The sequence below is a fragment of the Taeniopygia guttata genome, chromosome 7, assembly GCF_048771995.1.
Source record: "Taeniopygia guttata chromosome 7, bTaeGut7.mat, whole genome shotgun sequence".
Lineage (NCBI taxonomy): Eukaryota > Metazoa > Chordata > Aves > Passeriformes > Estrildidae > Taeniopygia > Taeniopygia guttata.
In genome coordinates this window covers 28,831,042-28,858,817 of record NC_133032.1, presented here as the reverse complement: position 1 = coordinate 28,858,817, position 27,776 = coordinate 28,831,042, and the positions used below count along the sequence as shown (strand labels likewise).

Genomic DNA, 27,776 nt, shown 5'->3' with positions numbered 1-27,776 from the left:
ATCACACTCCATCAGTATTGCTGAGACTCTACTTTTCTTCCAGAATATTCCTTCCCTACAAGATATTAACAAGTCTAAAGGAGGAAAAACAAACTGATGAGAACAAACAAGTGGTTGTCTCTCAGGCAAAACCTCTCCACACGAAGGAAATGGCATGGAGCACAGATATATGCCACTGAAGGGAAATAAGAGCAGGTCATACTCCAGCCATACTCCCATGTACAATCTCACCCTGTTGCTCAGGGTGTGAATTAGCCTGAGCTTGTGACTTCTAACTGCTTCAGAAAAGAAAAAAGCCAGCAGGAGTTTGTCACAGCATACGCCACAGCACATACAGCAGTTGAGACAGCCACGATACACAGATTATCATCATACAATTTCAGAAAGCATCAGCCCATACACAGTAACACCCTACCTCTTCAGAGGGCTTCAACTGTCTGCCCACACAGACTAACACCAGTAACACCATGTCACTTCAGAAGGCTGCAAGGGTCTGCCCTTCTTGTCTTTCAGCCCAGCCTTTTCTACCCCTCCTGTTGCTGCAGTGCCCCTGTGTGCCCTCTGTGCCCTTTGGTGGTTGCTCAGTGCCCCTGGGCACTCCATGGCTCATTGCTGTCAGTGCTGCTCACCTGCTTCTCACAGCTGTGCCCACTGAGGATGAGGCTGGGCTGCAGCCCCATCCCAATCCCCACACGCCGTGTGCCACAGCCCGGCCCCATCCCAATCCCCACACGCCGTGTGCCACAGCCTGGCCCCATCCCAGTCCCCACAAACTGAGTGCTACAGCACAGCCCCACTGCCAATCCCCACAAACTGTGTGCCTGCAGGAGTAGTCATCATGTCTTGACAGCTTTGCAAAGCTGAAACCAAGATTCTGCTCCAGCTAAGGGCCTCCAGGTTGTACAGGAGACAGCATCCTGGAATGCATGAAGCAGGTACACTCAGAAGGGTTTAAGTGTGTTTTGGCACAAGTGGTGGTGAAATAGTTCCCCTGCAGGAGGTTACTCCCTCCAAAGTCATCATGGACAAGAGCTGCCTGTCCCAAGAGGCCCATGTACCACAGAGTGCTTTGATGAGAGTCTGACATATGCAGTGCAATTTAAGCTTTAAACTGTTCTTTGCACTCGTTTCAAGTATGAGATCAACTTTCTTGAATACCGTCATCCCCAATTAGCACAGTGCACTTCCAAAAAGGCTTATTACAACTTCATACAATGTCATTATTATTTCCCTCTCTCTGTTTTAAATACCTCCTCATGCATTTGACCATCACACTTGCATTTCTCATCACCATGCTGCATTCATGATTCATAGTCATCCAGTCACCAACTGGTGCACAGTTATTTTCAACTTCTCTGTTATTTTCAACCACACAGAACACAGATTCTGAAGCAGAAGCATTATTAGAGTTTGATATTAGCTGACAATGGCCTGATTTTCTCTCCCATTTATCTTACTCCTCAAAGTCATCTGGTAAATGCAGGTTGAAATGTGATGTAATTAGGGTTCAGTTCTCCACTTCAGTTAAATAACCAACTTAAGGATTGACTGTCAGTTTTCAGTGCATCTTACAATCCAGCTCAACCCTCTAACATATGCATTTTTCAGAGCTCAAGACTGGTTTTTTAAAGTCAGCTATCTGGAATGTCTGGTTATCACTTTTCAGATGGAAGTCAGCTCTTTTGCATCAATAAGTACAGGCAGTACCTAGACAAAAATAATAGTGGAAGGAAATAGATACAGGAGAGAGATGATGTACTGCCACATGGGCTTTTTGAATATGTACAAGCTGCTTTTTGCAATAACTAGTAATTACAGTACACATTTCTTAGTTTACACCCATAGAACAGGTTCTGCTGAATTTCTTGAGAGACAAAACAGAAGAATCATAACATTAAAAATTACTTTAAACTACTGCATTTGCATTATATATAGCTTATTCAAAACCTGAAGATCCAGAAATACCATAAATACTTTCAGCCAAGGAAGTAGAGAAAGCATCCAGCTCCTGCCACACCTTTAAAGAAGTCTTCTACTCTCATCAAAGCTTCTACAAGATGAATATAGGAAATAATCTGTGAACTCAAATCCCAGTTTAAAACTCTAATTCAAAATTATCTTCTCTTCTAACCTGTAATGAACACTATTAACAACTTGGCATCATCATGGAAATACCTCCTTTATAAGAAATAGTGTCCATGAATATTCAAGCTAGATCTAATGCTTATGACACGAATGGAAACACTAAATAGTAAGATAATAACTGTGCATATAAAAATCTGCAGTGTGTTTGGATTTCAGAGAGAAAAGAGCAGCACAGACTTTTTTTTTTTTGTCCAGTAGGGACCCCTGGTGTTCAAGGCATTTGTAACAGGGATCAACATCCCCAGCAGAAAATGAGTCCATTACTGTGCTGTCAGCTACCTTTCTGCATTTGCACCTCCTGTGTCTTCCTCCTCTGAGGTCAAGGAACAACACCTAATTGTCTTATTAAGTTTAATTGCGAGTTTCTTACAGATTTATCTTAGTCTTGCAAATGCTCACACAGCATATCCCATACTCATCTGGGTCAGAAGCTGGCTGCAAAGCACCTGCTTACTCTAAGTGGAGGATGCTGGGGCTTGTCTGCAAGCAAATTTTGCTAAGGCCTTGCAAATTTCCTGACATGAGGCTGAATCACCCCAAACTGGGCCAAGAGACACTTCCAAAACAAAGTCCAAGAAACTGATATTAGCTCTATTCAGCGCGCTAGGCACACCGCTCCTAACAGCGCACACCCGGGCACACAGCAAATCACAAGATACAGCTACATTCATGCACATTCATAGTTTTCCTTAGAAAAGGGTTTTCTAGGGAAAAACTATTCTTAATTACAATATTTCTTAATTATAACAGTTTCTTAATTACAATACACTATAGGCGTTTCTTGGTCTATCAGCTTTTGCTACGCTATATTGTAAATGCCTTAATCATCTAAAATTACCCCTCGTAGGTCTTACTGCAATGCATCTCTCATAGTTCTACTTCTCTAAAGTATCTAGTCTTATTTGTAAGGCCACCCTTTGAAACTTGTTTCTAGTTCTATTTCTCTCTTAAAAATGTCTGTCCTATTCTGTGGCATTTGTAAACCAGCATTTCTTATCTCAAGGTTTGCATACAGGTGCACACTGTGCGAGCATTCTGCTAGGTTTTGAGAATTTTCTATAAATCCATTTCCCACAGTCATGCAAGTTATTTCCTAAAACTCCTCACTATCATTAGCATATGCGGGGCACAGGCACAGCGCATCCTGCTGTGGCACTGAGGAAGGCTCTGAGTCTTCCTCGGTGCTCTAATGAAGGCTGGACGTCTTCATCACCTTGCCATTTTCACCTTTCTCCTCTAGGCAGGTGCAGTCTTTAGTTAGCTCTTTTATTGATTTCCTCAGTGGTTTTAGCAAGCTTTGTCCTTCATTTTTTACAGGTTTTGTTCCTTATTTCTTGCCAAATTTCATTTAGCTTCTACATTGGTTACAATGCTTCTTATTCTTGTCAAAGTAAGCCTAGGAACAATGCTTTTAACCCTTTCAAGGCTCTCTGCATTCTTGCAAGATACCCTAATATCCTTGTCTTTCAAAGAGGCACCCAGAGTGAGCCAATGCAACTTGGAAACAGCTCTGAAATGCTACGTAATTGCTGGCTTGGGCCACAGACATAAAGATCTCCATTGCTTCCTTTCTGATCATCTTCATCAAAATAACTGATAAGGCCTTAACAAAAAACAAATTAATCAACTTCTGCATCATTATAGTTTGAAGATAACTGCTAAGAAGCACAGTCCACATGTAGCCATGGGGAACAAAGACCCTATGCCTCTGAAAAAGATCCCTTTATTGCCAGAAATAAGGTCCTCTTTATTCCCTCAATTTCCACTGGACACAACCCAAACCAAACCAAGGCTTAACAGAACTTAACAAAAAGAGGGCACCTGTTGGCTGGCTCAGCTGCAGTGCTGCTGTCCTACCACCCCATCAGCTGCAGATAGTGTGTGGGGTTTTCTGCCTTTTATAGATTACCTTGATTTTATATCTAATTCCTGTTAGAAAACTGCCTCTGGCATTCCCAGAAATAATTAACAGTTAATTGCAGTTCATAACAGTATTCTCTGCTTCTCAAATTGCTAAGGCATTTGTAGACCTCTTTATATGGCTGCCTTTGGTGTGTGCTGCATTCTGGGGGACTATCAGGAGGATCTTCTGAGAGTCATCATATCCCTCCAACGTAAGTCTGAGGAACAATACAAGAGGAGAAGTACCTTAGTAATATGTCCTTACTCTATAAGCCAGCACAGAGGAGTGTTAGCAAATTGAAATGTATTTCTGGCAGAATTTAAATCAACAGTATTACCATCTCACTTTGCAAACAAACGTTTCGCACGCCTATGTAGACTTCCATTATCTGAAGGGACCTACAAGGAAGAGGGATTCTTCATCAGGAACCTCAGTGATAGGACAAGAAAGAAGAGGTTCAAAATGAAAGAGGAGAAATAGATATCTGGAATAAATACTTTACTGCGGGGGTGGTGAGGCCTTGGAACAGGCTGCCCAGAGAAGCTGTGGGTGGATTCCCCATCTCTGGAAGTGCTGGAAGCCAGGATGGGGCTTGAAATGACCTGGTCTAATGGAAGGTGCACACGGCAGGGTGTTGGAATGAAATGGTCTTTAAGGTCCCTTCCAACCCAAGCCATGCTGTGATTCTATGACCAGCTGCGGAACATCGCAAATGGTACACTACAAAAAATACATGAAAACATGGGCATTAAGTTTGGGAATAAGGGGGAAGCAGCCTCACCTTGCCTATTTGCCTTTCTGGAAAAAATAAACCCAATATATTTATATATTTAACTCTAATACTCTCCATTTAACTCTTTACAACGTTTCGCCATGCTTCCCGACAAGCAGGTCCCAATTAGAGGCAGACAGGCGCTGCCGCACGGCTTGTTCTCCAAAGAAAAGGGCGCTGCAAGGGTCGCTTTTCTATTTAAAGACTCCTTCAATGCCGCGGGGCCGGGCCGGAAGGGGGCCGCGTCACCGGCGGCGCGGGGCGGTGGCGCGGGGCGGGGCGGCGCGGGGCCGGCAGTCGCAGGGGCCATGCACTCCCTCGCCCAGGAGATCCGCAGCTTCTCCAGGGCCAACCTGCGGAAGCAGCGCACCCGCGTGACGACGCTGACCGGCCGCAGGATCATCGAGACGTGGCGCGGCGCTTGCCTGCACATGGAGGAGGAGGAGGAGGAGGCGGCGCCCGGCGGCGGCTTCGTGCAGGACCTGAGCGCAGACCTGCAGGTCGGCGTGGTGAAGCCCTGGCTGCTGCTGGGTGAGTGGGGTGGGAGAGGGGGTCGCGGTGCGCCGGCCGGGCGGGGGCTCGGCGCAGCTACGGCCACGCTCTGTCTCTCCCCGCAGGGTCGCAGGATGCTGCTCACGACCTGGAGACGATGAGGAAGCACAAGGTAACGTTACGTGGGCGTAGATTAATTTACGCACCTCGCGTAAATTAAATGCATCTCCTGTAAATGAAAAATATTAAATACTCTCTAGCGAATCTGAGGAAAACTGTATTCCACTTGCATTTTCAAAAGGCTGCTCCGTTTGCAGGTGGATGGGTTTCTGTTGGCTTCACGAGAAGCTGAAATGCTTTCAGAGCATCCCAGAATCATCCAAGGGACTCCTGGAGATTCTCTAGTCCAAACTCCCTGGCAAGGCAGGGTCACCCAGAGCACATGACATAGGAACGTGTCCAGGTGGGTTTGGAATGTCTCCAGACAGGGAGACTCTGTGACCTTCCTGGGCACCTGTTCCAGTCCTTGGCCACCCTCAATCTAAAGCCTCATGCTGAGGTGGAACTTCTTATGTTTTGGTTTATTCCAATTGCTCATCATCCTGTTGCTAGATACCACTGAAAAGAATCTTGCTTTCCTGCAAGAGTGATTATTGTTTAGGGCTGTTTAATGGAACAGATTCCTACACTGCCATAGGCATTTCCAGTCGAGACACTAAGCAGCACCATTCCCCCTTGCCTTATATGGATTGATGAAACTAGAAAAACCAAGTAGCTTCTCTAAGTCTGTCCCAAAATCTTGTCTTTTTACTCTTCTCTATTGCAGTAATGTGATGATAAGGCCTTTGGACAGTGGTGGTTCTGCAGGACAGGGCATACACCAGGCTGGCATCTGGTGCCACCTAAATGTCATTTTACTGTAACTTTAAATAACCCACAACCTGCCCGTAGCCTGGACAGAGCAGAGATGGCAGGAGGCCAGAGATGGTGTCACCTGCCAAGAGCAGGTGTAGTTTACTCTGAAATCCTTCTGCCTCAGCAAATGTTTCTGGTAACTAACCAGAAGGAGCATTAAGACGATGGATTAGAGCAGGCTTGAAATTTGGGTGATTGTTGGGTGGTCTGTGCTCTCATTCCTATTGCTTTCTCTTTTATTTTCCAGCCTTGTGATGAAAACTCCCTTTTCTTTTGAAAATCCATTTTTAGTGGTTGTTTGAGCACTGATCTTTTAATTTCTCTCAGAAAAACCCTGAGATTTATCACAGTATGTTTTAGCACACTTTGAAACTGCTTGGAGAAAAGCAAACCATAGACATCATATGTATGTAAAACTGAGCATTGCATCAGTGTAATGTAGAGTCTGTGTATGCCTAAAGAGTCATTCACCTTTGTTACTGCTCATTTTGCTTGCTATCTTCAGAAAATGCCTTTTTTTCTTTTATTTTTTTGACTTAGGTCACTCACGTTCTAAATGTGGCATACGGAGTCGAAAATGCCTTCCTCAATGACTTTATATACAAGACCATTTCCATTCTGGATCTCCCAGAAACTGATATTACCTCCTATTTTCCAGAATGTTTTGAGTTTATTGAGAAAGCCAAGATCCAGGTACAGTCTATCAATAATTAATGTTAATAATTATCCTATGTAGATTATTTATAACACTACGTAAGAACTAAAGCAGATTTTTTCTTAAAAGAAAATATGGTACCAAATGAATAGTTTTAAAGTATTTTTAAAAATTTAAAAGTCTTTAAATTTTAAATAGAAAATCCAAGTAATTTCTAAGCATTCCTAGAGACATGGCACTGCTGTCGATCCTCATTCCCTCCAGCACTGCTTTTTCAGAATCACTGTCTTGCGTTTTAGAGAAATGTTTATTTAAAACAGTTGGACCAGGGCTTGACTTTAGATTACACATTTGCATCTTAAATCCAAGTCACTACCCCTGACAGAAGGAAATGAAGAACATTTATTTATCTATTGGGGATAGATAAACCCACTAGACCAGGTTGCTCAAAGAAGATGCTATGAATTGACTTACCTACCAAGAATATCAGAGAATGTGTTAGTAGTCTTGGAGCCAAAAGTGATTTAACTGCTCAGAAAATCCTGAAAGGATGTGATGTAGAAAATAGGCTGAAAGACCCTTCTGGGGGTTGCTTGGCAGAGTTATCTGTAGCCAGGAACATGCGCAACTCAAAGCTGTTAAATTCAGGATAAGTGTGTAATTTATGACAAACATTGTTTTGGTATCCAAACTATAACTCAACAACCAAACATTTGGTATTATTCTACCATATCTATCAGATTCATTGTTTATGTAGATTGGGATAAAAGATGATCTTGCCCCAGTTGTCTCTGTGTCACAGTGTTCTTTCCTTCTCTCATTTATAATTTACAAGCTATGTGATAACGTATTATCACTAAATGACCTTTTCAAGGTTTCTAATTACAGTTTCCAGTTCATTTCTAAATGAAAGTTGCCATTCACAGCTGCACAATTTTGCTTTCTGCCCGAGGTGTTTGTATCTCAGTTACTAGTTTGTAGGTTAAGGAGTTTACAGGAAAACTTTTATAACAACATTAGTAGTTTTCTGATGGAAGAGGTGGATGACAGGAACATAATTGGTAGAATAGTTCTCCATAATCAGTTCAAAAAGTACATGATAGTGGTATACACACAGATCTCTAGGTGGTTTGAATTACTTTATTTGCTTTGTCAAAATAGTGTTAAAAGAGCTTATGATAAATTGTGTCATGAAGTGCTCTTCTGTTTAAGTAACCACAGAGACACTACTGTTTCATCTCCTAAAATGGGGGAGGAAGAGATGTTCACTGGTGTGAGAACATGATATATGAGAAATTCTAGAACATGGTTAACTCCATGAAGGAAGTATGAGAGCGTGTGAATTTGAGGATGCAAGTGAAGCCTGCACTATTCTCTAAGTCATTGCCAGCTGGGTACTTGTAACAGGATTCACTTTTCTAAAACTGTAATGGCTCAAGTCTCTAAACAGCATGGTACAAATTCTGATACTGATCAGAGCTCAGCTTTTCTTCTAGGCTCCAACTTGGCAGGCAGGTTTTCCATGACATGTTCAGTGATCTGTGTCAAGTCATAATACTGTGAATGAGGGATACTTTTTTTATATGTTTAATATCTAATAATAAAACTTCTGAAATCTTGTGCTTCCAAAGAGAAAAGTCTTTGCTTATTCATGAACATCGCTCCTTATTGGTCCACCTGTCTTTCCTAAGGAAAAGCCTCAGTTTCACTGCAAAGTAAAATGGATCTATAAGGAATTACATTAGCCTTTAACTTCACAAAAAGCTTTATGCTTCTTTTAAATTTCTTCCCTTGATGAGGCTTTTTGCCCGCTGTGTACAACCATTGTATAATCACCTTTTCTGTTGGTGGAAGGTGATGTTGTTTCTCTCTCCATAAAAATTTTTAAAAACCCAACTTGGTCTTGAATCTTACATGATTCTTGCAAGTCCACAGACCATTTCTGGGCAGGAAAACTTAGAGTATCAGCATCAGAGCAAGGAGTTCTTGGTAAATAGAGATGAATTTCCTGTTTGTCATCTGTTTCTCACTTTTATTCTGCATTCACAGCTAATACAAAACTAGTTAAGAATAACATGCCAAATTTTTGTATGAATTGTAAACAATGGACTTTGGCAAGGGAAGATAAACATTCTCAGTATTAAAGTTGGATTAATATTGTGGCCCAGATTCATTCATGTTCAATAATTTTCAGGATTCATGGATATCACTATATAATTTTTGGCAGTGTAAAACAAACCAGTTATTTAAAAAGATACATTCAGGCTTAAATGTGAAAGGGAAATAAAGCATGAACTGTACAAAGGAAAATAAAAAATAATTAAGAGTGCAGTTTCCAGCAGGCAGTGCACAGGAGGTGTGATTTCCATTGCAAGGAAGGGTGGTGTCATTATTTGCCATGCTGGGATGCAGGAGCTTAGATTGGTTCCTAGCTCTGTCATAATGTTGTGGCTCCTTCTAGTCTCAGCTTGGAATTTCTCCAGCAAGGATAATACTGCATTTCATACTTCTTTGCCTTGTTATTTACACTGGAAGATTTTTGGAACAGGAACCATTTTCTGGTCTGTGTGTCTGTTAAAATGCCAGATAATTGTAGCTCCCAAATCTGTAACAACAACTCTTAAGTTCCTGGAAAGGAACCCTGATGCTTAGAAGATCTTTTTGTCTCTGGGTCAAATTGCCATTAAGTAACTTGTGCCTGTTAAGGGCAGACAGAACAGGCTAGAATAGTTCTGTTGAGCCTCAAGTATCTGATCACATCTTGTCATGTTTCAGTATTTTCATTCAGAATATGGAAGTGCTGAGGGTTTGGTGGTTTCTATTTGTGTCAAAGGGGCTTTTCCAGATCATAGTGTGACATACAAACATGACAGCCTCACGAAACCGGGGCCTTGCAAACATTGCTTAAGACATGCTAGATTGTCTAGTTGTCTATGCATTGATTTGGGCTTGTAATTTCTTAAAAAAACTTCTGGTGCCTAAAAAGAGACATTCAGGTGTCTCAAATGTTGTGAGGGAAATGTTTAAGTAGGATAAACCCCATTAATTGTATATATAATTTAGGGTGAGCCCGAATTCAAACCCCAGAAGAAGCATTTGTGAGTTTATGGGAGGTTGAGTAGTTTTGGATTTTGCACCCTAGTTTCCAGTTAAGGGAACTAAGGGTCCCTAGTTCCCAGTTAAGGGAACTAAGGGTCCCTAGTTGTACCAGTGGTGTGATGGAAAGGGAGAGATCTGTTGCAAATCACACAATGTCTTTTCTAATTTTTCTGCTCCTGTGCATGATCCCTTTTACCCAGAATCTTCCCTGCAGCGGACACAAGAAACATGCAACTGGGACTACAGGACATTCTAAAATCTGCCTCTGTGCCCAGCTGTTTGCTGCTTTGTTATGTTTTTAACCTTTAACAAGATACTGTCAAATTCCTTTCCATATTGTAAATAAAATCTATTCCAAAATTGTCACTCAATTAGATCAGATACTTTAGTATCCCAGGTGTCTATGATTTGGTTTTTACATTAACAGGCTGCTGTAAAGCCTCAGGAAGAAAGACAGAGGATGTGTTTTAGTTCTGTGGTATGAATTAAGTTTGAGGAATTTGGTAATAATAAAGCATTTTGGGGTAGAAAAATCTTAATTTCATGCTTATGTCATGTTTATATCTTTGTTTGGACTTACTTATATGTGTAAATATTTGCTTTGAGCTCAACAAGGAGCCTTTCAATAAGTCTTACAAGACTTTGATGTAGTTTCTTACACTTGTAATGTACCTAATGAATGTAATGTACCTAACTTATGTTTCATTTCTTTCTTGGAGGATGGTGTCGTGCTGGTTCACTGTAATGCAGGAGTCTCCCGTGCAGCGGCTGTAGTCATTGGTTTTCTAATGAATTCAGAAAGACTGAGCTTTGCCAGAGCCTTTTCCTTGGTGAAAAATGCAAGGCCTGCAGCTTGTCCAAATCCTGGCTTCATGGAGCAGCTTCACAAGTACCAAGAACAGATTTTAAAGGCAAATGGAAGCATAAACAATCATGACTGATCCAAAGGGAAAAGCGAAATAATCTGTTTTGACTATACAGGAATAGGCATTGGATGTACTTTGTCCTGTCATTTTGAAATCCCCTTTCACATGAGCATTTTCAAGTCTTTATGTATTTTGTTTTTCTTACCCTCCTTTGACCGTGTTTTTTCCAGAATGTCATCAAAAGGCCAAATGGTGTGGTACTGACTTCAGAGAAGTTTTGCCTAAAACCAGAGCACTAATAAAAAGATACAGCTCAGTTTACCTTGAAATATTAGAAAACAATAGAATGATTGTTTACTTTCTGAACCATCAGAAAATGCAGGCAATAGAGAAAGGAAGTAAAATAACTGAGGTAAGTTGCTTTCTTTCCAAATCTGTGCATTCCTAGTTGGTTGTAAAATAGGGATAATAAAATGTTCATATAATGAAGTACCTTGATACTGGATTTTAAACTTATATTGCAGCTGTAGACGATATTATTGAATTTTGTGGGTGAGCCAGCCATTAATTTTTTAAAATTAAAACTATGGTCTTTTGAGGATGCTCAAAATGCACAGTATGCTTTAATGCTTTGTGTATTTCTATTGTTTCTCATCTAGTAGTGATTTGAAGTGCACTAATATGATGAGTCCAGTCTTGGAACTAGCGTTTGTTTTTTTTTTTTTTTCCTGTACATCATTTCAGTAGAGATACAAAAAATGTTTATACTGATCTGTCTCTGCTCATGCTACTGTCTTTTCTTCACATCTGGTCCTCACATGCTCTCCCCTCACTCCACTCCACATCATGTGTAAAGAACAGACATCATAGGGTATGTAATTTTGATCCTCCTGAGATATCCCAGGCTGAAATTACTCCCTTAATATGCTTTTTTAAAAAATCTATAAGATTTTAATAGTATTTTGTGGTCTTCATGCCATCTCTTAATGATTTGATACATTAATATGCAACAAAATAAAGAGACCACTGTGTTTGGATAAATTGTGTGCTGAAGTGATTTAAAAGGTTTGGTTTCAAGACTGGCGTTCTGTCCTGGTACCAGCAATTTGCACAGTAGCACATCACTGTGTTTGAACCACGACTTCTCTTGTTCTCAGGATGAATTACTCAAGAACATTAGTGACAGAACAAGGGATTGGAATGGATTCAAAAAGAAGGAGTAGGTTGAGATTAGATTATTTACAGAGGGTGGGGAGGCCCTGGTACAGCCTGCCCAGAGCAGCTATGGTTGCTCCATCCCTGAAGTGTCCAAGGCCAGGTTGGACAGAGCTAACTGGGATAGTGGAAAGCGTTTCTACCCACGGAAGGGGGTGGAACTGGATGAGCTCTAAAATCCCTTCCAAGCCAACCCATTCCATGATTCTATGCTAAACGTTAATGCGGGGATCAGGCAACCGCGCTGCATGTGGGCGTTGTCCGTGGTCACTGCCCCCGTGTCGGCGGCGGGGGAGCAGCTCACGGCCGTGTCCCGGCGCCGGTGGGTGGCTGCGGTGCCGGCAGCCGGGGCGCTGCCTGCACCCTTTCCCTGGGAGGCCGTGTGCGAGGCTGCTCCGAGCTGCCACCCCGCGGGAGCAGCCCGGGACGGGCCCCGGTAACGCTGGCCGCGGTCCCCTCAGCTGCTGGCGACCAGCCCCTCCCTCAGGGGCCGTTTGCCACGGAGCCGTGAGGGGACCGGCCGGCACAAGCCCACGCCAGGCCCCGACACCCTCACCCGACCGGGGCTCCGCCCGCCCCGCACCGCCCCAACATGTCATGGGGCGGGTCGGAAGTGACGGGGCAGGAAGCTCCGTTCCGTTTGAAAGTGCCAGGCGGAGCCGCCGCCGCCACCGCCTCTTTCCCGCCGTCCGGGCCGCCATGGCCGCTTTCGCCGTGGAGCTGCTGCCCACAGGTGAACTGGGCCCGCGGCTCCCCCCGGCTTTGCTGGGCGCTCCGCTGCCCGGCCGGGGCGCCCGGCGGGTCTCCCGGCGCTGCCCGCGCTGCTGTGAGGGGAGTGGGGCCGGGGCCGAACCCCAGCTCCAGGCGGGGGTGTGGATGCTGCGGAGCGGGAGCGGGAGACGGCGCCGGGAAGGGGCGGTTCGCGCTGGGGTGATGCGAAAGGGGAACGGGGTTAAATCGATCGGCTGCCACTTGTAATTGCGAAAAATTGTGATAAACTCGGCTTACCTGTAAAACCGCCTTTGATCTCATCAATCCGTACAAATATCTCAGAGGCAGGTGCCAAGAGGATGGTGCTCTTTTCGGTGGTGCCCAGCGACAGGGTGAGGAGTAATGGCCATAAACCAAAACAATAAGGAATTTTATCTCAAGCGTGAGGAAGAACGTCTTTACACTGAGGCTGGCCGAGCACTGGAACAGGCTGCCCAGTGGAGTCTCCCTTTCTGGAGACATTCCAGACTCACCTGGAGACGTTTCTGTGTACCTGCTCTGGGTGACCCTGCCTTGGCACAGGGTTTGGAGTAGATAATCTCCAGGGGTCCCTTCCAACCCTAATGGTTCGGGGATTCTGTGATCTTAATCATTTCCTGTGTCTTCTGTTATGTTTCTTTAATAGAGCCCACAATAGAAAAAGCATTCACTTGTCTTTTTCATATTTTAAATTTTGTTTTCAGGAGCTGAACCAATGACTCTTGGCTCCCCGACATCTCCAAAACAAGGAACTAGTGCTCAATTTCTCCCTGGGTTTTTGATGGGTGACTTACCTGCACCAATGACTCTGCAGCCACGTGCTTTATACAGCCCTTCGGTTGGTGTCATGGAAACAAGGTCTCCACTACTTGCAGGTCAGAATTTGTTAAATGTTGGAAAGTTGTCCTGAAAACAAAAAATTGGTTTATCTCATTGTTCTACATGACTGTTGCAGACTTGAATCCTTATATTTCTGTAAGCAAATTACACTGATTGAGTAAGTGGTGAACCCAGTGTATTGAATTATAATAAATGTTCTAAATGTGGCAGTTTTGGTATCAAGAAAAGTTTGTTTTACAGGGAAGGTAATAAACCTCTCCTAATATAGAATCAGTTTATGTGACTGTTTACATGTCGAGTACACATACATTGGTGCTGAAAACAGAGATACCTGCTGGCAAACTGAATGCAGCTTGTGCAAACTGCTGATTTCTTTGCATAAATTTTTCTATTTCTTTGAATTCTATAAGGTCATTTACAGATTGCCAAACTTAAAAAAACTGTGTGGAGAAAAACTGAAAATATACTTCTTAATTAGTATCTAGTGGTTGTAGATAAAGTCTTGATGTCTGCTGTCATTGGACTGGAGTAGTTTTCCTAGCTGTAGATGCTCATTTTTCTTCAGCTACCTAATTAATCAGACTAGGAGAAGTTCTTACCCATGTTAGTATTGTACATCTGTTTTCTTCTCTGAGAAGAATGAGTAGTTGACATGCCTTGGGTGATCTTGGTTTTTTTACTAAATCAGTTGGCATAATTTAAAATCTGATGCTGTTAATATGCTAGTCATTTTGAAGGAAAAATTGAGGATTAAAGTACTACAAGAATTTCTCTTAATAAAATATTCCCTTCTTTGAATGTCAGGCTGGATTAGACGCAATGATCTTTTTAGGTCCCTTCCAACTTAAAATGTTCCATAATTGGAGGTTTGTTCTTCTGCTTCTTGCTCTTGTCTGCCTGCCCTTATGCATCTGGGAACAAACCTCTTATGAAAATACTTACGAAATTGAAAGTAATCACGTGAATTTCACCAAATTGTTTTTAAAGTGTTTATTATAGCCTCAGAGTATAAATTTTAGGAAAAGGGGAGCCAGTGAGATACTAACACAGACTTCCCAAAGGGAATGATCAAGTACATCACTTAAACTGCAGACCTTGATGGGAGAGTGCTTTACATAATGCATGTTATTCTATGTAACAATAGCAGTTCTTGTATGTGTTAAACAGTACAGAGTGGAGTCTTGAAGCTCACAATTTAGCACTGGAAAAAGCTTGGTTTCCAAATGTTTTGCAAGTGAAAACTTGATGCAAACTACTTTTTTTTTTTTTCACCCTGGGGTAAATCCACACAAAGGGATAAGATACGTCAAATTCCTTCAAGAAGTTTAATTCTCCGTTATACTGGAAGTCCCAAAGTTTACAAGATGGGAGGGCAGCTGGTTTAACTTCCTCCTGTCTATATGCAAGCTAGTCCCTGCTCTCAAGAGCTTACATTTTAATTTAATATGAAATTAGATGAGAAGCCAAGGAATTTGGACAGTAGGAATGTGACAGTAATGTGCAATGTCTCTGTGCTTTTGGTATGGTTCTTTAACATATAGGATATCTCAATTTTTAAAAATCTTGCTTTTGCATCTGTACTATAGGCAAGTTAGTCTCTGAAACAATTAAAATAGATTTCTAGCCTGGCTTAAAATTGAATGATACAGCCATACTCAGAACTTCAGAGAAAGAACATTTAAACAGTGACTATAATGGGTTAATAAGAGGCCTGAAAGTTCTAAATAGGCTGCTGTTTGGGACACCTGTGATGCTCCTACCTAGAACATTCAAACTTGAATTTGATAGGACAGATGGCTCTGCGAACCTCCAGTGAAACAATCAACAGTCTCAACAGCAACCAACATGAGAGCATGGCAGAATTTATTATGGAAGTTTCCAGAAGAAGTAGCACCAAAGCAAAATGACAGGTTTTGTCATGCTCTTCTTTTGTTCCTTTGAATTGCAGGAGGGTCTCCCCCACAACCAGTAGTCCCTTCGCATAAGGATAAAGGTGGTGCTCCACCAGTTAGAAGCATATATGATGAGTTATCTAGTCCTGGGCTTGGATCAACACCTCTGTCCTCAAGAAGAACAGTAAGTGTCTTCGGCACTAGCCTGCTCTTAGCAGAAGATGTGAGGCAGCTTACTGCCTCAGTGAATTCTCAAACTTAGTTGCATAAACTGCTGTAGCAAAATGAGAGATGACCCTACAGATCATGCCGTTGCTTAGTCTGGGTTGTTCATTGTGCCTGTTCCTGTTTAAACAAGAGCTGTGGTCATGAAGCAAATTCCTGTTATTGCCAATTTTCAATTCAGTAGGAAATGAAAAATGCAAGTGATGCCTCAGTTATACTTCGTACATACAAATTCAGCTTTGTTTGTCAGCTTTTCACTTTATTCTAAGTTTATTTGGCTGCTGATTGCCAGAAGGACCCTTCCACAACTTGAAAGGAGGTTGTAGCAAGGTGGAGGTTGGTCTCTTCTCCAGGTAACAAGTAAGAGGACAAAAGAAAATGGCCTCATAAGAAGTTTAGATTGGATATCAGGAAAAATCTTCTCACTGAAAGGGTGGTCAGGCATTGGAACAGGCCACCCAGGGAAGTGTTAGAATTGCCATCCTTGAAAGTGTTCAAAAATGTGTAGAAGTGACATCTGGGGACATGGTTTAGTGGTCAAGATGGCAGTGTTAGGTTAATGGTTGGACTTGATGATCTTAGGGATCTTTTCCAACCTTAATAATTCCGGGTTTCTGTGATTATCTTTTCGAAGACAATAGAGGTGCTTATGGAAACAGAAGGAATTTCTTTCTGAGTAAAATATGTAATCTAAGTTTGGGTAGACAGTTGGGCTTAATTTTGAAAGAGGAACACTCAAATTTCTGAGGTAAATTTTATAATAAGCTCTGCTGCTTAACTGACTAATCAAGCATTACTAGGTTCTTTTTCACTGAACTCTTTTGATGCAAGGAGAACACTTTAAACTGAATGAGCAGTCTTTCTATTGAGTGTTGCCTTCTGAAAAGTTTATTCTGAAAACTGAGGTTCTCTGTGAAGGACAGAATCCTATGGTGTCTTAAAGGACTGGATATTAAATTTCAAAAAATGTTGAGCAGCTATCAGAACACACGTTGCTAGGTCTACTGGTAGTCCAGGCTGTTTGATCTTGTATCTAAGAAATGCCATGATTCAGGCTTAAAGTAGACTAAAATTGTTTTGGGTGTTGAAATCCTATGTTAAAAAGAAAACAACTACTACCATCTAAAACTCAAAGTACACTTTCCTTCTAGGCACTAAATAGTTGAGCAGGAAAGTAAGTCTAGTAATAGTCTCCATACAAGGGAAGGTTATGTTTCCATGATTTCTCACCCCTTAAGGCAGTGAAAATGCTGATAAACTTAGGATACTAATATCCTTCCCATCAGGATGCACATGAATGTGTGAATTATTACAGTGTAGCAATAGTGACATGACTATTTTGAGAAGGTAAACGAAAGGGTTTCTGAGTATTGGTACTTAAAGCTACTTTGTTTCACAAAGCATATGTCAAATACATTGTCAAATAAATTTTCTTCATTGATAGCTCTTGGTAATCTTTTGTTAAATGTACATGCATATACCTGTTCTTCCTCTTAAAAGTTAGGAATAACTTAAGGCAAACAGTTAATATTATTACCTGAATGTTTAAATCGCTTGAAAATTGTCTCTCTTGATCTGAGCAGTATACCTATAAGAATGATTTGTTACTTTTTGTATATTAATGCAGGCCAGCTTTACTTTATCACTGAGCCCATCATCTGGAGTTTTGCCATCAACTCCAGGAGCAGGTAGATGTCCTGTCAAAATTTCCATTCTCTTTTCTTACTGCTTTTTTAATACAGAAATATCGTGACTGTTCAAGCTACATCAGTTCCTTGCTAACTTATGAAGAGATTGTGTATTTGTTAGCTTTTCAAAAGGTATATGGGTATAAGTAGGAAATAATTATTCATTCTGAGACTGAGTTTCAAGCAGCTTTTTTTGTTCCTTGTTCCAAATGTGGTGTTGAACTGAGCACAGAGGTGGTTGTAATTGAATGAAGAAGCTGAGATTGATGGGTTGCCTTCCATCTTTGCAAGGTTTGATAGCTTGTGTATGAACCAGTGGCTTCTTGCTAAGCGTTCTTCTGTTGGCCTGTTCCTATTTGGCAATGGTATTAGCTGTTGGTGTTTTGAAGTCAAAGAGAACACTAGGCTGCACGTCATAAAAACTTACTAGTGTGTTTGCAGATGTGAAGTTATGATTGACTTACTTTTTCTGTCTGTGAGTAAATCCCCATGAAACTCTTCCACATGCAAGTGAAATGCTTGTCCCTGAATTTATTCTTTTATTATAAACCTCTGTCTTGCCAAATAAATTTGTTCAATGTCACTCTGTTTTTTCAAAAGAGCTTTGAAACTTTTAAAAGAACAGGGTGACAGTTCAAGAATACCATTTTAATTTAGCAGCTTCAAGCATGTTCAGTCCTGCAAGTATTGGGCAGCCTAAGAAGACCACTTTATCTCCTGCTCAGCTAGATCCATTTTATACTCAAGGTGATTCCCTTACTTCAGAAGATCAACTTGATGACACATGGGTAACTGTATTTGGGTAAGTTGATTTCCAAAGTATCAGAAAAACCTGGGTGAAGTCTTTACAGCATACAAGAAAAATATTTGGGCATTGATGTTGTCTGGCATTGGTATGTGCTGCAAATACAGCTATGGTTAAAGCAAGCAAACACATACATTTCAGTGAGGCATCTTAAATTGAGCTACACATTATTTTTTCTAGTTAGACAGGCACCATTCTGCTGTTTGGGTGTGTGGTAAAGTGCCTAGAAGATGGTATTTCTCAAGTCACTGCTTGACACGTGAATTCTTAAACTACTCATAATTTTTTGAGTACTTCTTTCTGTCTTTCAGATTTCCTCAAGCATCAGCTTCCTATATTCTACTACAGTTTGCTCAGTATGGAAACATACTAAAGCATGTGGTATGTCTTTGTTTTCTGACATAAGTCTCAAACTTTGTGAATGAAGCATGTAAAAAACTACATTTCACAATTTTCACTTAATCTCATTCAGATGTCCAACACAGGAAACTGGATGCATATTCGATATCAGTCTAAGCTTCAAGCCCGGAAAGCCTTAAGCAAAGATGGAAGAATTTTTGGTGAATCTATCATGATAGGTGTCAAGCCTTGTATAGATAAAGTAAGTTAATAATTGCTTTTAATTCAAAGGCACTCTTCTTTTTATTTTCCCTGACTTCTTTAACTTTTTTTCTTTTGGAACTGTAAATTGTAGGTAGTTTATCTGTATAGATATAGTCTGTTACACATTTACATAAGTTTTTTCTTAAGTATTTTTCAACGTTTCCTGCTGAGAAGGATCTTTATGATAAATCTCTTTGCTCTTTGGAAATTACAACGCACACGAAATTACAATTGCTGTACGAGACAGGAAGTGAAACCATAATATAAGACACAATTGAGATAAGTTTCCTGAATGGAATTTGTGACATTTAGGGCCTGCAATAAATACCTAATGGCAGATTAGGACTGTTGCTACTCCTAATTGTACCTATTTTTTATGTGACTATGTGCTTCTGGCTCTTGAATTTATCTTAGTAGTTGGGACTGAAAATTTGTTAGCAAGAAAATCCTAATCCTGTTCTCCCACCTGCCCCTATAAAAACATGTCACTCTCTTGTAAGTAGGAGTTGAGAGTACACATGGCTGTCTTGTAGTCTTAATATTAACATGAGCTATTAGTGTCTAGGTATTGGCAGTATCTTGATCTTTAATACTTGCAGCCCTTTGCACTGGGTACTGTACATTTGCTTAAGCAAATAACAGCCATTTTTCTATAGTGCACAGATTTTTCTTTTTTTTGTCTCCTTTAAGAATACATGATACATTTCCAATGTAAACCATTCTGAGAAGGCAGCCTTAGAAACTGAACTTGCAATTATTGAGCTTTTAGCAGTCTGAAACATTTCTTACACTTAATAAAATTCAGAAACAACTACTTCTATGGTCCTTTTCTCTGTGAGCTTCTGCTGGTGGTCTGTCCATGCCTGTTTACCCTTGTGTCCAGTTTGTATCTATCAATGAATTGCCTGTAAGCTGAAGCTCTAGGAGTAGTGATCTAAGACATTTAATTACCAGGCATTGCTTTTGAATTCTTATTATGTCTTTTGTGGATAGTATTCACTTTCATATACCAATAAATAAACCCATAAGTCATTAATTTGTATTTTTGGAGGCAAAAGATTTCAGGAGACTAATCCATTGAAGCATTGGTTTTGGTCAGACTTCCCTGCGATTGAAAACTAGATATGATGGATTTGACATCAGTAGTTAGGCTTCTGATTTAAAAGTATTACTTAGTTCCATGGGTTCCATTAATTAGTTCCGTGGAGCTAAGCAGAGTCAGCTGCACACCCACCGTGTACACCAATCCTATTGTTTATTTTGGAAAGTGCTCTTCTACCAAATGTGCTGCTGAATTTCTGCTATCTTTAGGCTGGTTGAATCCTATGCTGCACTGAGTGTAAATGCACCAAATCACATGTCCCCAGGCTGGTTGTTATTGACCATCTTGTTTTCTCTGGTTTGTTGTGGAACTTGTGCTTCCTATCAAGTTACCTCCTACCTCTTCCATTCTACACGCATTCCTTTCTAAACATAAGCTTATGAAATGGAGCCTTGAAGTTTGATTGTATTTTCTATTGTATTTTATTCTCTACGTTGTTTCAAACTTGGTTGACATTTAGTACAGACAGTGAACAGATTCTAACCTTCCAGTACTTTGCAATGGCATAATTCAAAATGTAAATCATTGCAGTAAGGAAAATGCTTGGTGGTCATGTGCACCTGTATGTTCTGTACTGACACACCTTTTATCTTTTGGGATCCAAATACATTTTATCAAAAAAATTCAAATAGTAGATAATTTTAGATGGCAAAGGTTGGAGCACTGTTTTTCAGTATTTGTTTACATTATATTAACCCTCTCTTTAAGAGTGTGATGGAAAACTTTGAAAGAAGCTCTACATTGTCAATGTCTTCGATTTTCACTCCACCTACAAAACCTGCTGGCACACCAACACAACCTGCAAATAATACTGCAAGGATATCTACCATGAGACCTCTTGCAACAGCATATAAAGCTTCCACTAGTGACTATCAGGTATTTTAAGGGAAGCAGAAACATGTGTTTTTGTGTTGTCTCCCCTTAGCTCTAGGAGTCTGTGCAGACATTAACTTCAATGTGACCTTTATCTTTTGCAGTCAGTTCTTTAATGATGTGGTTCAAGTACAAGCTCAGTCTGTTCAGTCTCTAAAATAATAATATAAATTACTAAGTTAATGACTTGTCACTTTTCCAGGGATTGAGGGCTTTTTTTGAAGATATTTCAAACTTATTTAATCAAAATATAGTAGCATTTAGGAAAATAAGAAATGAATGGTGTAAAAAGTATTAACTACATGTTGACTAATTCTCTGTATTTTCTTTTCTTGCTTTTCTCCCCGCCTTCTAGGTGGTTTCTGACAGACAAACTCCTAGGAAAGATGAAAGTATTGTATCTAAAGCAATGGAATATGTTTTTGGCTGGTAATATACAAGAGGAAGTAACACACTAAGCTGGTCAGGGTTTGAACTACGCTACTGGCATTTGTAGTTAGTTGTATAACTACTGGTGGCAGTATTTTATCTTACGTAGCACCTATTATGCCTTCAGTTTATTCAGAAGACATGTAGCTTGCACTTTAAATGATGGCAATGTACACATGGTTTTACAAACTGAGTAAGTGTAAATAAAAGTGCTTTATCCCTGTTTGTGCTCTGATGGCATGATTGTGAAAAAAAGCTGTCTCATTAAGAAAAGTTGTCTGAACTCAGCAGTCTGTCAGTTACCCAAGGGAGAGGTGGGCAGGACTGGAATACATCATTTTTTTCAGCCTCTAATCAGTGACTGTGCCTTTGGTTGTGTTTAAAGCCAAAGGGGGGAGCTGCTGTCTCCAGTGAAACAAAACTCCATCCTCAGCTGAAACGTTTTCTAGCAGTGCTGGGAGGTCAGGCTGCTCTACCCCAGCTGCGATTCCTCAGTTGTGGGGACCAGAAGTGCAGACAGGATGGCAGCACTGCCTGACAGCACCCCATACAGTGGGGCAGTTGTGTGTCAGCCCCCTGAACTGCTGCTTCATTTGCTTCATTTTTAGAACACCCAAAGGTCACTGTAAATCAGGGTGCTCTCTGGTTCTGCCCTCTTCCTCTCCCTTCATAGGGAAGGACCACTGCTGTGCTTTCTTGAATAACTTCCAGTATTCCAAGCTCCTTTGCCCTCAGTGGATGCTTGCCATGGAATCCCTCACAGCTGGATTCAGAAAATACTGGAGTTGACTCTTCTAAAATCCAGGGTCTTTGACTGCTGACCTTCAGTGTGCTCAGCAAGACCCTTAGGTCCACAATGTTGTGAAACCAGACCTTCAGGGCAGGGACCTTTCCAGCATGATCTGACTCGTGCACAAAATGCAGCACCAAAAAGAATGGCAGAAAAGCCCTGGCCTGTGTGCTCCAGGGCTCAGGTTTTGCTCCACTTCAGCTCCACAAAGATACAAATAAGGTGAAGAAGTTGCAATGTTTATTAATGGCAATCAAAGCAGAGGGATAAGCTTGGGAGAAGAAGGGAACAAGCAGGGTCTGAGGGCTGGATAAGCTTGGGAGAAGGAGAAGGGAACAAGCAGGGTCTGAGGGCTGCAGGGAGGGACCAGTAAAGAGGGAAGAAGGCAAGCTCAGGTGTGCCCAGCATCAGCTGTGCCTGGAGCTCCACCTGCTCTCCTCTGATCTCTAGGGGATGTGTCCTCTTTCATGGAATCTGGTGCTGTCCTGGTTGTCTCGATCCAGAAGATGAACCTAGTGATGCAGCTCTTTCATCTAACATGACTTGAACTCTCAGGTTTGTTTTGGAGGGGCTGTCATCTGTGCGAAGGGCTTGAAGGGCTGAAACAAACAGACCCACGGTCAGAGTGAGGAAACGCCCTGAAAGGACCAGCCCACCCAGCTCTTGCCATGGCCTGGAGGAAGCAGGACACAACAAGGATCAGCTGGAAGGTGCTGGCCACAACTCTCCGGCAGACCTCTGAAATGGCTCTGTGCTCTCCCCATGGTGCCCCCATCCACACAAGGAGCACAGCCATCCGCAGCTGGGGCAGGGATGGCAGCTTCCCCTGGCAGCTCCTCCTGACAGCCCGCTGGCCTGACTCACCCTCACAGATGAGCTGCAGCTCTTCTGGCTGCCCCCTCATGAGCAGCCCGGCGATCCCTGGAACACAGAGCCTGTCACGGCCCCTGGCCCTGGTGCTGCTGCAATGGGGAAGGGAGGGACCGAGCCCCGGTTTGTCACTCACCAGCAGTCCTGACGGCCGCCTCTCGCAGGGGCTCCTGCGGGCTCTGCAGGTAGGGCAGGGCCCGGCGCAGGTGCTCGGCCGCTCGGCTCCTGTCCTCTGCCAGCTGCAGAGAGCGGCAGGGCACGGAGGGAAGGGTTGCTGCGGGCCCTGCCCCGCGGCCGGGCGCTCCCTACGCCCGGCGCCGCTGCCCCTGCCCACACAGCCCCGAGCCCGGCCGGCAGCCGCAGCTCCGGGCTCTGCAGGGGCAGAGGGCCCGGCGAGCTGCGGTGCCGCCCCGCGGCAGAGCCCGGCTGGCTCGGGGCTCCCTCAGCACCGGCCTTGGGGCCGGAGGAGCTGGAGCAGAGCCCCGCGGCCCAGGGAAGGCAGCGGCGTGTGGGGCGCCGGCCGGTGCCCCTGCGTGCAGCGCTGGGCAGGGGCCGCAGCTGCGCCCCACAGACCGGGCACCGTGGGCAGGCGGCTCCTCCGGCCTGGGGCTGGGGCTCCCGGGCTGTCCTTACCAAGCGCTCGGCAAAGCTCCACAGGTCATCCGTCTTCAGCAGCCGCTGGAGATCCTTCCTCTTCTTTAGGAAAGTTACTGCACAAAGCAGCGTCTCCCGAGAGGCCTGCAGAGCGGCAGAGCCCCGGAGATGGCACCGCAGCCCCGGGCACAGGACCCGCGTCCCTGTGCCAAGGCCAGGAGGGGGCTGGAGCCATGAGGAGAAGCCAGGGTGTGGGGAGCCAGCTGAGCCCCCTCCCATGGGGACACCGGCACCCAGGCAGGAGCCCTCACCTGTGCCACACGCTGGTTCTCATCATGGCAATGGAAGAAGAGCGGGAGCAGGCTCTGGCTCACAAGCATCTTCAGGGGCTTCTTTCCCTGTTCCACTACTGTTTCCATCACATCTCGATAGAGGCGAATGGAAAGCTGCTGCACATGGCTGTTGTCCTGTTGGAAAGGAAAAAACCTCAGCACTGGATTCTCCAGGCCCCCCTGTGCACAGGCCCAAAAATCCACAGGGCACCACACTTCTGGGGAGCACCCAGTGGCCAAGGCTGGGGGCACAGAGCCTTACATGGTCAAAGAGGGGCCGGAGCACCTCAGCCAATTTTGGGGCTGTAGAGCTGGATGTTAGGATATCTTTGTTCAGGAGTAGATTTGTGAACACAGAGAGACTCCTCTTGACCACCTCTGTGTCTTCATTCCTCAGTAGCTCCACAAGGCGTTCAGAGAGGCTGCATAGTTTTTTGGCCTATGTGGAACAAAGGTTGTGCTGTGAATCCATGGAAAGCTGCACCACCAACACTGCTCCGGTGATGCAACCCCACCTGCCTGCCATGGAGCCCAGAGGCCAAAGGCCCGTCCCAGAGCACTCAGGCAGCTGAACAGCGACCCTGGAGAGCTGGGAGCAGCTGGCACAGCTCCCAAGCCCAAGGGGCTGCTTTCCCCAGCCCCACGCTGCCAGCGCAGCTTCAGCTGCTGCCTCCTTCTCACCATCGAGGGGTCCTTGCTGAGCACCACGAGGCCTTTGAGTGCCAGGTGACACCTCTCCATGGACTTGCTCTGCAGATACTTTGTCATGATCTCCAGTATTAAGTTACCCCATTCACTCAAGTCCAGGCAGTCCAGGACCTGAAAGGCACAGAGCAGTGACAGGAGTGCCCAGCTGGCAGGAGCTCAGAACCGCACAGGGCTGAGCCAAGGCAGCAGCACAGGGCATGGGCACCATCCCAGGCAGCTGCAGCTACAAGAGGGCAGAGGGGTGGGAGGCAGCTGAGCGAGGCAGCGCTGGCCATCGGGTTCACCTCCACCAGGAACGCCAGGGCAGCCAGATCCCAGCGTGGCTCCTCCCTGCTGAGCCACCTGAGCAGGCGGAATGCAGTGCCGGAACAGAAGGGTCGGCTGACACGGCGCATCTCCCTGGGGGGGAGAAAAAGGCACCATTGCTCCTGAGCTGAGTGGCCAAACCCCTCCCAGGGCCGACTCACAGAGGTCTGGTCTTCTCCCAAGCGGGTGCTTTGGGAGGCAGCTGCTCCAGGGCATCCTCCTCTCCCAGCCTTTTCCAGCCGGCTCATCCCTCCCTTGGGGACAAGGCCTTGCCGCCCATGACCACGGGGACCGCGTGGGGTGCTCTGGGCACAAAGGAGAGGGGTGGTGGGGAGAATGAGGTCTCACCTGGCCAGCAGACCCACTGCATAGTGGTGGGTGTCGGCACAGAGCAGCGTGTCCCAGGCACACTTGCGTTCCACTGCCATCAGTAAATCCAGACAACGCAGGTGGTGTAACAGTGCCCTCACAGTGTTCACTACAAATCTGTACGCAGAGCAAAGGCCCAGGTCATGCTGGGACCCCAGGCTTCAGCCCTGGGGATGTGGGAGTGACTGGAGGACTGGGAAGCGGCACCTGTTGATATTGGTGGGAAGGCCATTTTCCTCCTGACATCTTTTCCATAAAGTATTTATGTCCTCTGATACCTGCTCTGTACTGATGTAAACTTGGAAGAGCAGAGCCACAAAGAGATTGGGGAAATATTCCACAAATGGCTCTGGGCACCAGGGCAGGCGGAGAATCTCCCAAAGCACCCTGGTTGCCTGCAAAGGATAAACCATTTAGAGACAGCACTCAATGCCAAGTGACAAGGCCTGAGCATACAAGGGAGAGGCCAGGGGAGACACAGGGGGAGCATCTGGCCAGTGCCCCTGAACCTGCCCCTAAGCCAGGCATCAGCCCAGGGCCTGAGGCAGGGAGAGGCGTTGCAGTGGGGGAGAGGATGGAGAGGCACTGGAGAAGCAACCTGTGTGCAAGCAAAGGCCAGTTACAGAAACTCACAGCCAGGGCAAACACATCCTCATTGTCCCCATCAGAGGTGTACATTTTCTGCAGTGGCCAGCCCTCCATCACAGAAAGCAGTGTTGGCAGCACCTTTTCCAGTGTTGTTCTTGATGAGGCTATGGTCTTCCACATGATTGCAGCAGCTCTGCAGGACCAGAGCTGTGTGTCAGGAGGGTCTCAGCCAGAGCACTGTGGCCTGGGCAGCCACAAGGGCGCAGATGACAGAGCCACAGTGCCCTGAGGGGTAGGGAGGGAGCATGTCAGGAGGCTAATGGGCTGACAAGCCAGGGCTGGGAAATGGAGTGTCCAGTGGCTTCTGGAACTCTCTGCCTGTCTAGCAGACCCCATTGGACTGGTGGTACAGGGTGATGGGGCCTACAGGCTGCTTAGACCTGAGCCCTCGAGGCAGGTGGGCCCTGTACCTGTCACATGATGGGGCACAGCGCAGGAGGGTCACTGCAACATCAGTGGGGTGTGCCTCAGTCAGCCTCAGGATGTCCATGAACAGCCCCTCGTCTGGAGGCCCATTGGACACAAGCCTCTGGTGCATGTTCCTAACAAAGCCTGGCACCTGCAGAAGGCGTGGGGAGACTTGAAGAGCTGCCACAGCAGCAGCTTTCCCTGAGCAGTGCTTCCCTTCCCACCACATTGGGCTGGGCCTCAAAGGCTGAGAAGGCCAGTGGAACTGGCTTGAGGCGCCACCCAGTTCCTGGAGACACCCAGCCCTAGCCACAAGCTGCTTACTTGACTTGGACTGGAGACAACTCTGTCCCCAAAGAGATCCAGGCTGGGAGCAGGAGCTATGCTCTGAGTGGCTGTGGGGCCCGGCTCTGCTGCAGCCTTGGTAAACATGCTGCTCATCTCTCGGCACCGAGTGCCTGTGAGGTTCGTAAACATCTGCAAAAGAAGGAACAGTAGGGAAGAGAGGGATGATCCATTGGGTGCTCCAACAGTGATGCTCAGCTGACAAGGTGGGGATGGCTCTCAGTACCTGGCATACAGAGTGCCAGCAGCTATGGGTAGAGTCTGGTCCTTGTGTCTGGTCCCTCCCTGCAGCTGGCAAAGAGAAAGGAATGCCAGAGCTGAAGAGCTGCAGGAGAGGCCAGAGAACACAGCCCAGCCCTGCGGTCCCCAGGCAGGGACAGCCCCGGGATGCCCCAGGCTACCAGGGGGTCCTGCCCCAGCCCCTCTTCTGTCCTATCCATGGGCATGTCCAGTGGGATGGGATGGGATGGGGTGGGACGGGGCAAAGCTGGCTGCAGGCACCAGCCGTGTGGCCCAGCCCTGCCACTCACCCTTCTCCAGCAGCTGGAACTGTGGCAAGTCATTCTGTTGCTGTGGTGGGGCAGCACTAGGGCATTTTTCCACCTTCTTGGGTAGGCTTGGAGGTGTCTCTGCCATGCCAGTGTCTGGATTTATGGCTAGTTGCAGGAGACACCTTGAAAAAGCTGCAGGTCAGCAACTGCTGCAGCCATGCCTTGAATGCACCTACAGTAGAGAAGGCTTGGGATAAGTCCTGCAGTCTCCCCTGAAGGCCTCCTACCACAGTGACAGGAGATATTTTGTAAAGGCTCTGGGTCAGCAAGTCCTCCAGACTGTCCTTGAGGGCACCTGCAAAAGAGAAACCTTGGAAATGCTATGGATTCCCAAGTCCCACAGTCTGGCCTCAAGGTCACCTGTACAGAAAACTTCTTGAAGAAGCTCCAGGTCAGCAGGAAAGAAGTTGGCTGTGTGGAGCTCCTCACAGCACCGCCCTGTCCCGCTGTGTGCACCGAGCGCTGTGGCGTGGCCGTGTGGCCACCAGCACCTATGTCAGGACGTGTCACAGAGAGCCCTATGACACACTTCCACGTGCCCTGGGGACACGCCCACTCCACCCAAACTGCCCCAGCTTGCAAAGAA

General features: G+C 44.9%; 3 protein-coding genes across 7 annotated transcripts; 2 read left to right on the top strand and 1 right to left on the bottom strand.

The window, feature by feature from the left end:
- The first annotated feature begins 5,068 nt into the window (after positions 1-5,068).
- DUSP19 (dual specificity phosphatase 19) lies at positions 5,069-11,888 on the top strand. Its single transcript, XM_002196641.6, has 4 exons — positions 5,069-5,351; positions 5,438-5,484; positions 6,768-6,920; positions 10,701-11,888. The coding sequence occupies exons 1-4, from the start codon at positions 5,129-5,131 to the stop codon at positions 10,920-10,922; spliced, it is 645 nt and encodes a 214-aa protein (XP_002196677.3). The 5' UTR covers positions 5,069-5,128; the 3' UTR covers positions 10,923-11,888.
- Positions 11,889-12,637: 749 nt separating this feature from the next.
- NUP35 (nucleoporin 35) lies at positions 12,638-21,494 on the top strand. Of its 3 annotated transcripts, none has more exons than XM_012574993.5 (9): positions 12,638-12,795; positions 13,517-13,687; positions 15,601-15,728; positions 17,397-17,457; positions 18,118-18,259; positions 18,574-18,643; positions 18,735-18,863; positions 20,676-20,843; positions 21,196-21,492. In XM_012574993.5, the coding sequence occupies exons 1-9, from the start codon at positions 12,660-12,662 to the stop codon at positions 21,271-21,273; spliced, it is 1,083 nt and encodes a 360-aa protein (XP_012430447.4). In that variant the 5' UTR covers positions 12,638-12,659; the 3' UTR covers positions 21,274-21,492.
- A 783-nt stretch (positions 21,495-22,277) lies between these two features.
- Positions 22,278-27,407, bottom strand: LOC115496018 (maestro heat-like repeat-containing protein family member 6). Of its 3 annotated transcripts, XM_030277928.4 has the most exons (15): positions 27,170-27,407; positions 26,866-26,930; positions 26,619-26,771; positions 26,297-26,445; positions 25,872-26,019; positions 25,446-25,633; positions 25,218-25,355; positions 24,848-24,962; positions 24,537-24,674; positions 24,118-24,294; positions 23,835-23,990; positions 23,563-23,667; positions 23,066-23,168; positions 22,924-22,980; positions 22,278-22,658 (listed from the first exon to the last, which is right to left on the bottom strand). In XM_030277928.4, exons 1-15 carry the CDS (start codon positions 27,273-27,275, stop codon positions 22,525-22,527), a joined length of 1,932 nt encoding a protein of 643 aa, XP_030133788.3. In that variant the 5' UTR covers positions 27,276-27,407; the 3' UTR covers positions 22,278-22,524. The 3 variants fall into 3 exon arrangements, with proteins under 3 accessions (XP_030133788.3, XP_072787744.1, XP_072787743.1); XM_072931643.1 differs by lacking the exon at positions 22,924-22,980 and having other exon boundaries at positions 26,297-26,771; positions 27,170-27,187; XM_072931642.1 differs by lacking the exon at positions 27,170-27,407 and having other exon boundaries at positions 26,297-26,771.
- Positions 27,408-27,776: the final 369 nt, after the last annotated feature.

Bases quoted from the DNA above. Each gene is read 5' to 3' on its own strand.
- DUSP19 (XM_002196641.6), top strand. From the start codon at position 5,129: ATGCACTCCCTCGCCCAGGAGATCCGCAGCTTCTCCAGGGCCAACCTG. The intron at 5,352-5,437 runs GTGAGTGGGGTG...CTCTCCCCGCAG, and splicing joins GAAGCCCTGGCTGCTGCTGG to GGTCGCAGGATGCTGCTCAC. The intron at 6,921-10,700 runs GTACAGTCTATC...TCTTTCTTGGAG, and splicing joins TTGAGAAAGCCAAGATCCAG to GATGGTGTCGTGCTGGTTCA.
- NUP35 (XM_012574993.5), top strand. From the start codon at position 12,660: ATGGGGCGGGTCGGAAGTGACGGGGCAGGAAGCTCCGTTCCGTTTGAA. The intron at 15,729-17,396 runs GTAAGTGTCTTC...ATATTAATGCAG, and splicing joins CTCTGTCCTCAAGAAGAACA to GCCAGCTTTACTTTATCACT. The intron at 18,260-18,573 runs GTAAGTTGATTT...TCTGTCTTTCAG, and splicing joins ACATGGGTAACTGTATTTGG to ATTTCCTCAAGCATCAGCTT.
- LOC115496018 (XM_072931642.1), bottom strand. The intron at 26,020-26,296 runs GTACAGGGCCCA...CTGGTCCTGCAG, and splicing joins TGTGCCCCATCATGTGACAG to AGCTGCTGCAATCATGTGGA. The intron at 24,295-24,536 runs GTGAGAAGGAGG...TGTTCCACATAG, and splicing joins TCAGCAAGGACCCCTCGATG to GCCAAAAAACTATGCAGCCT.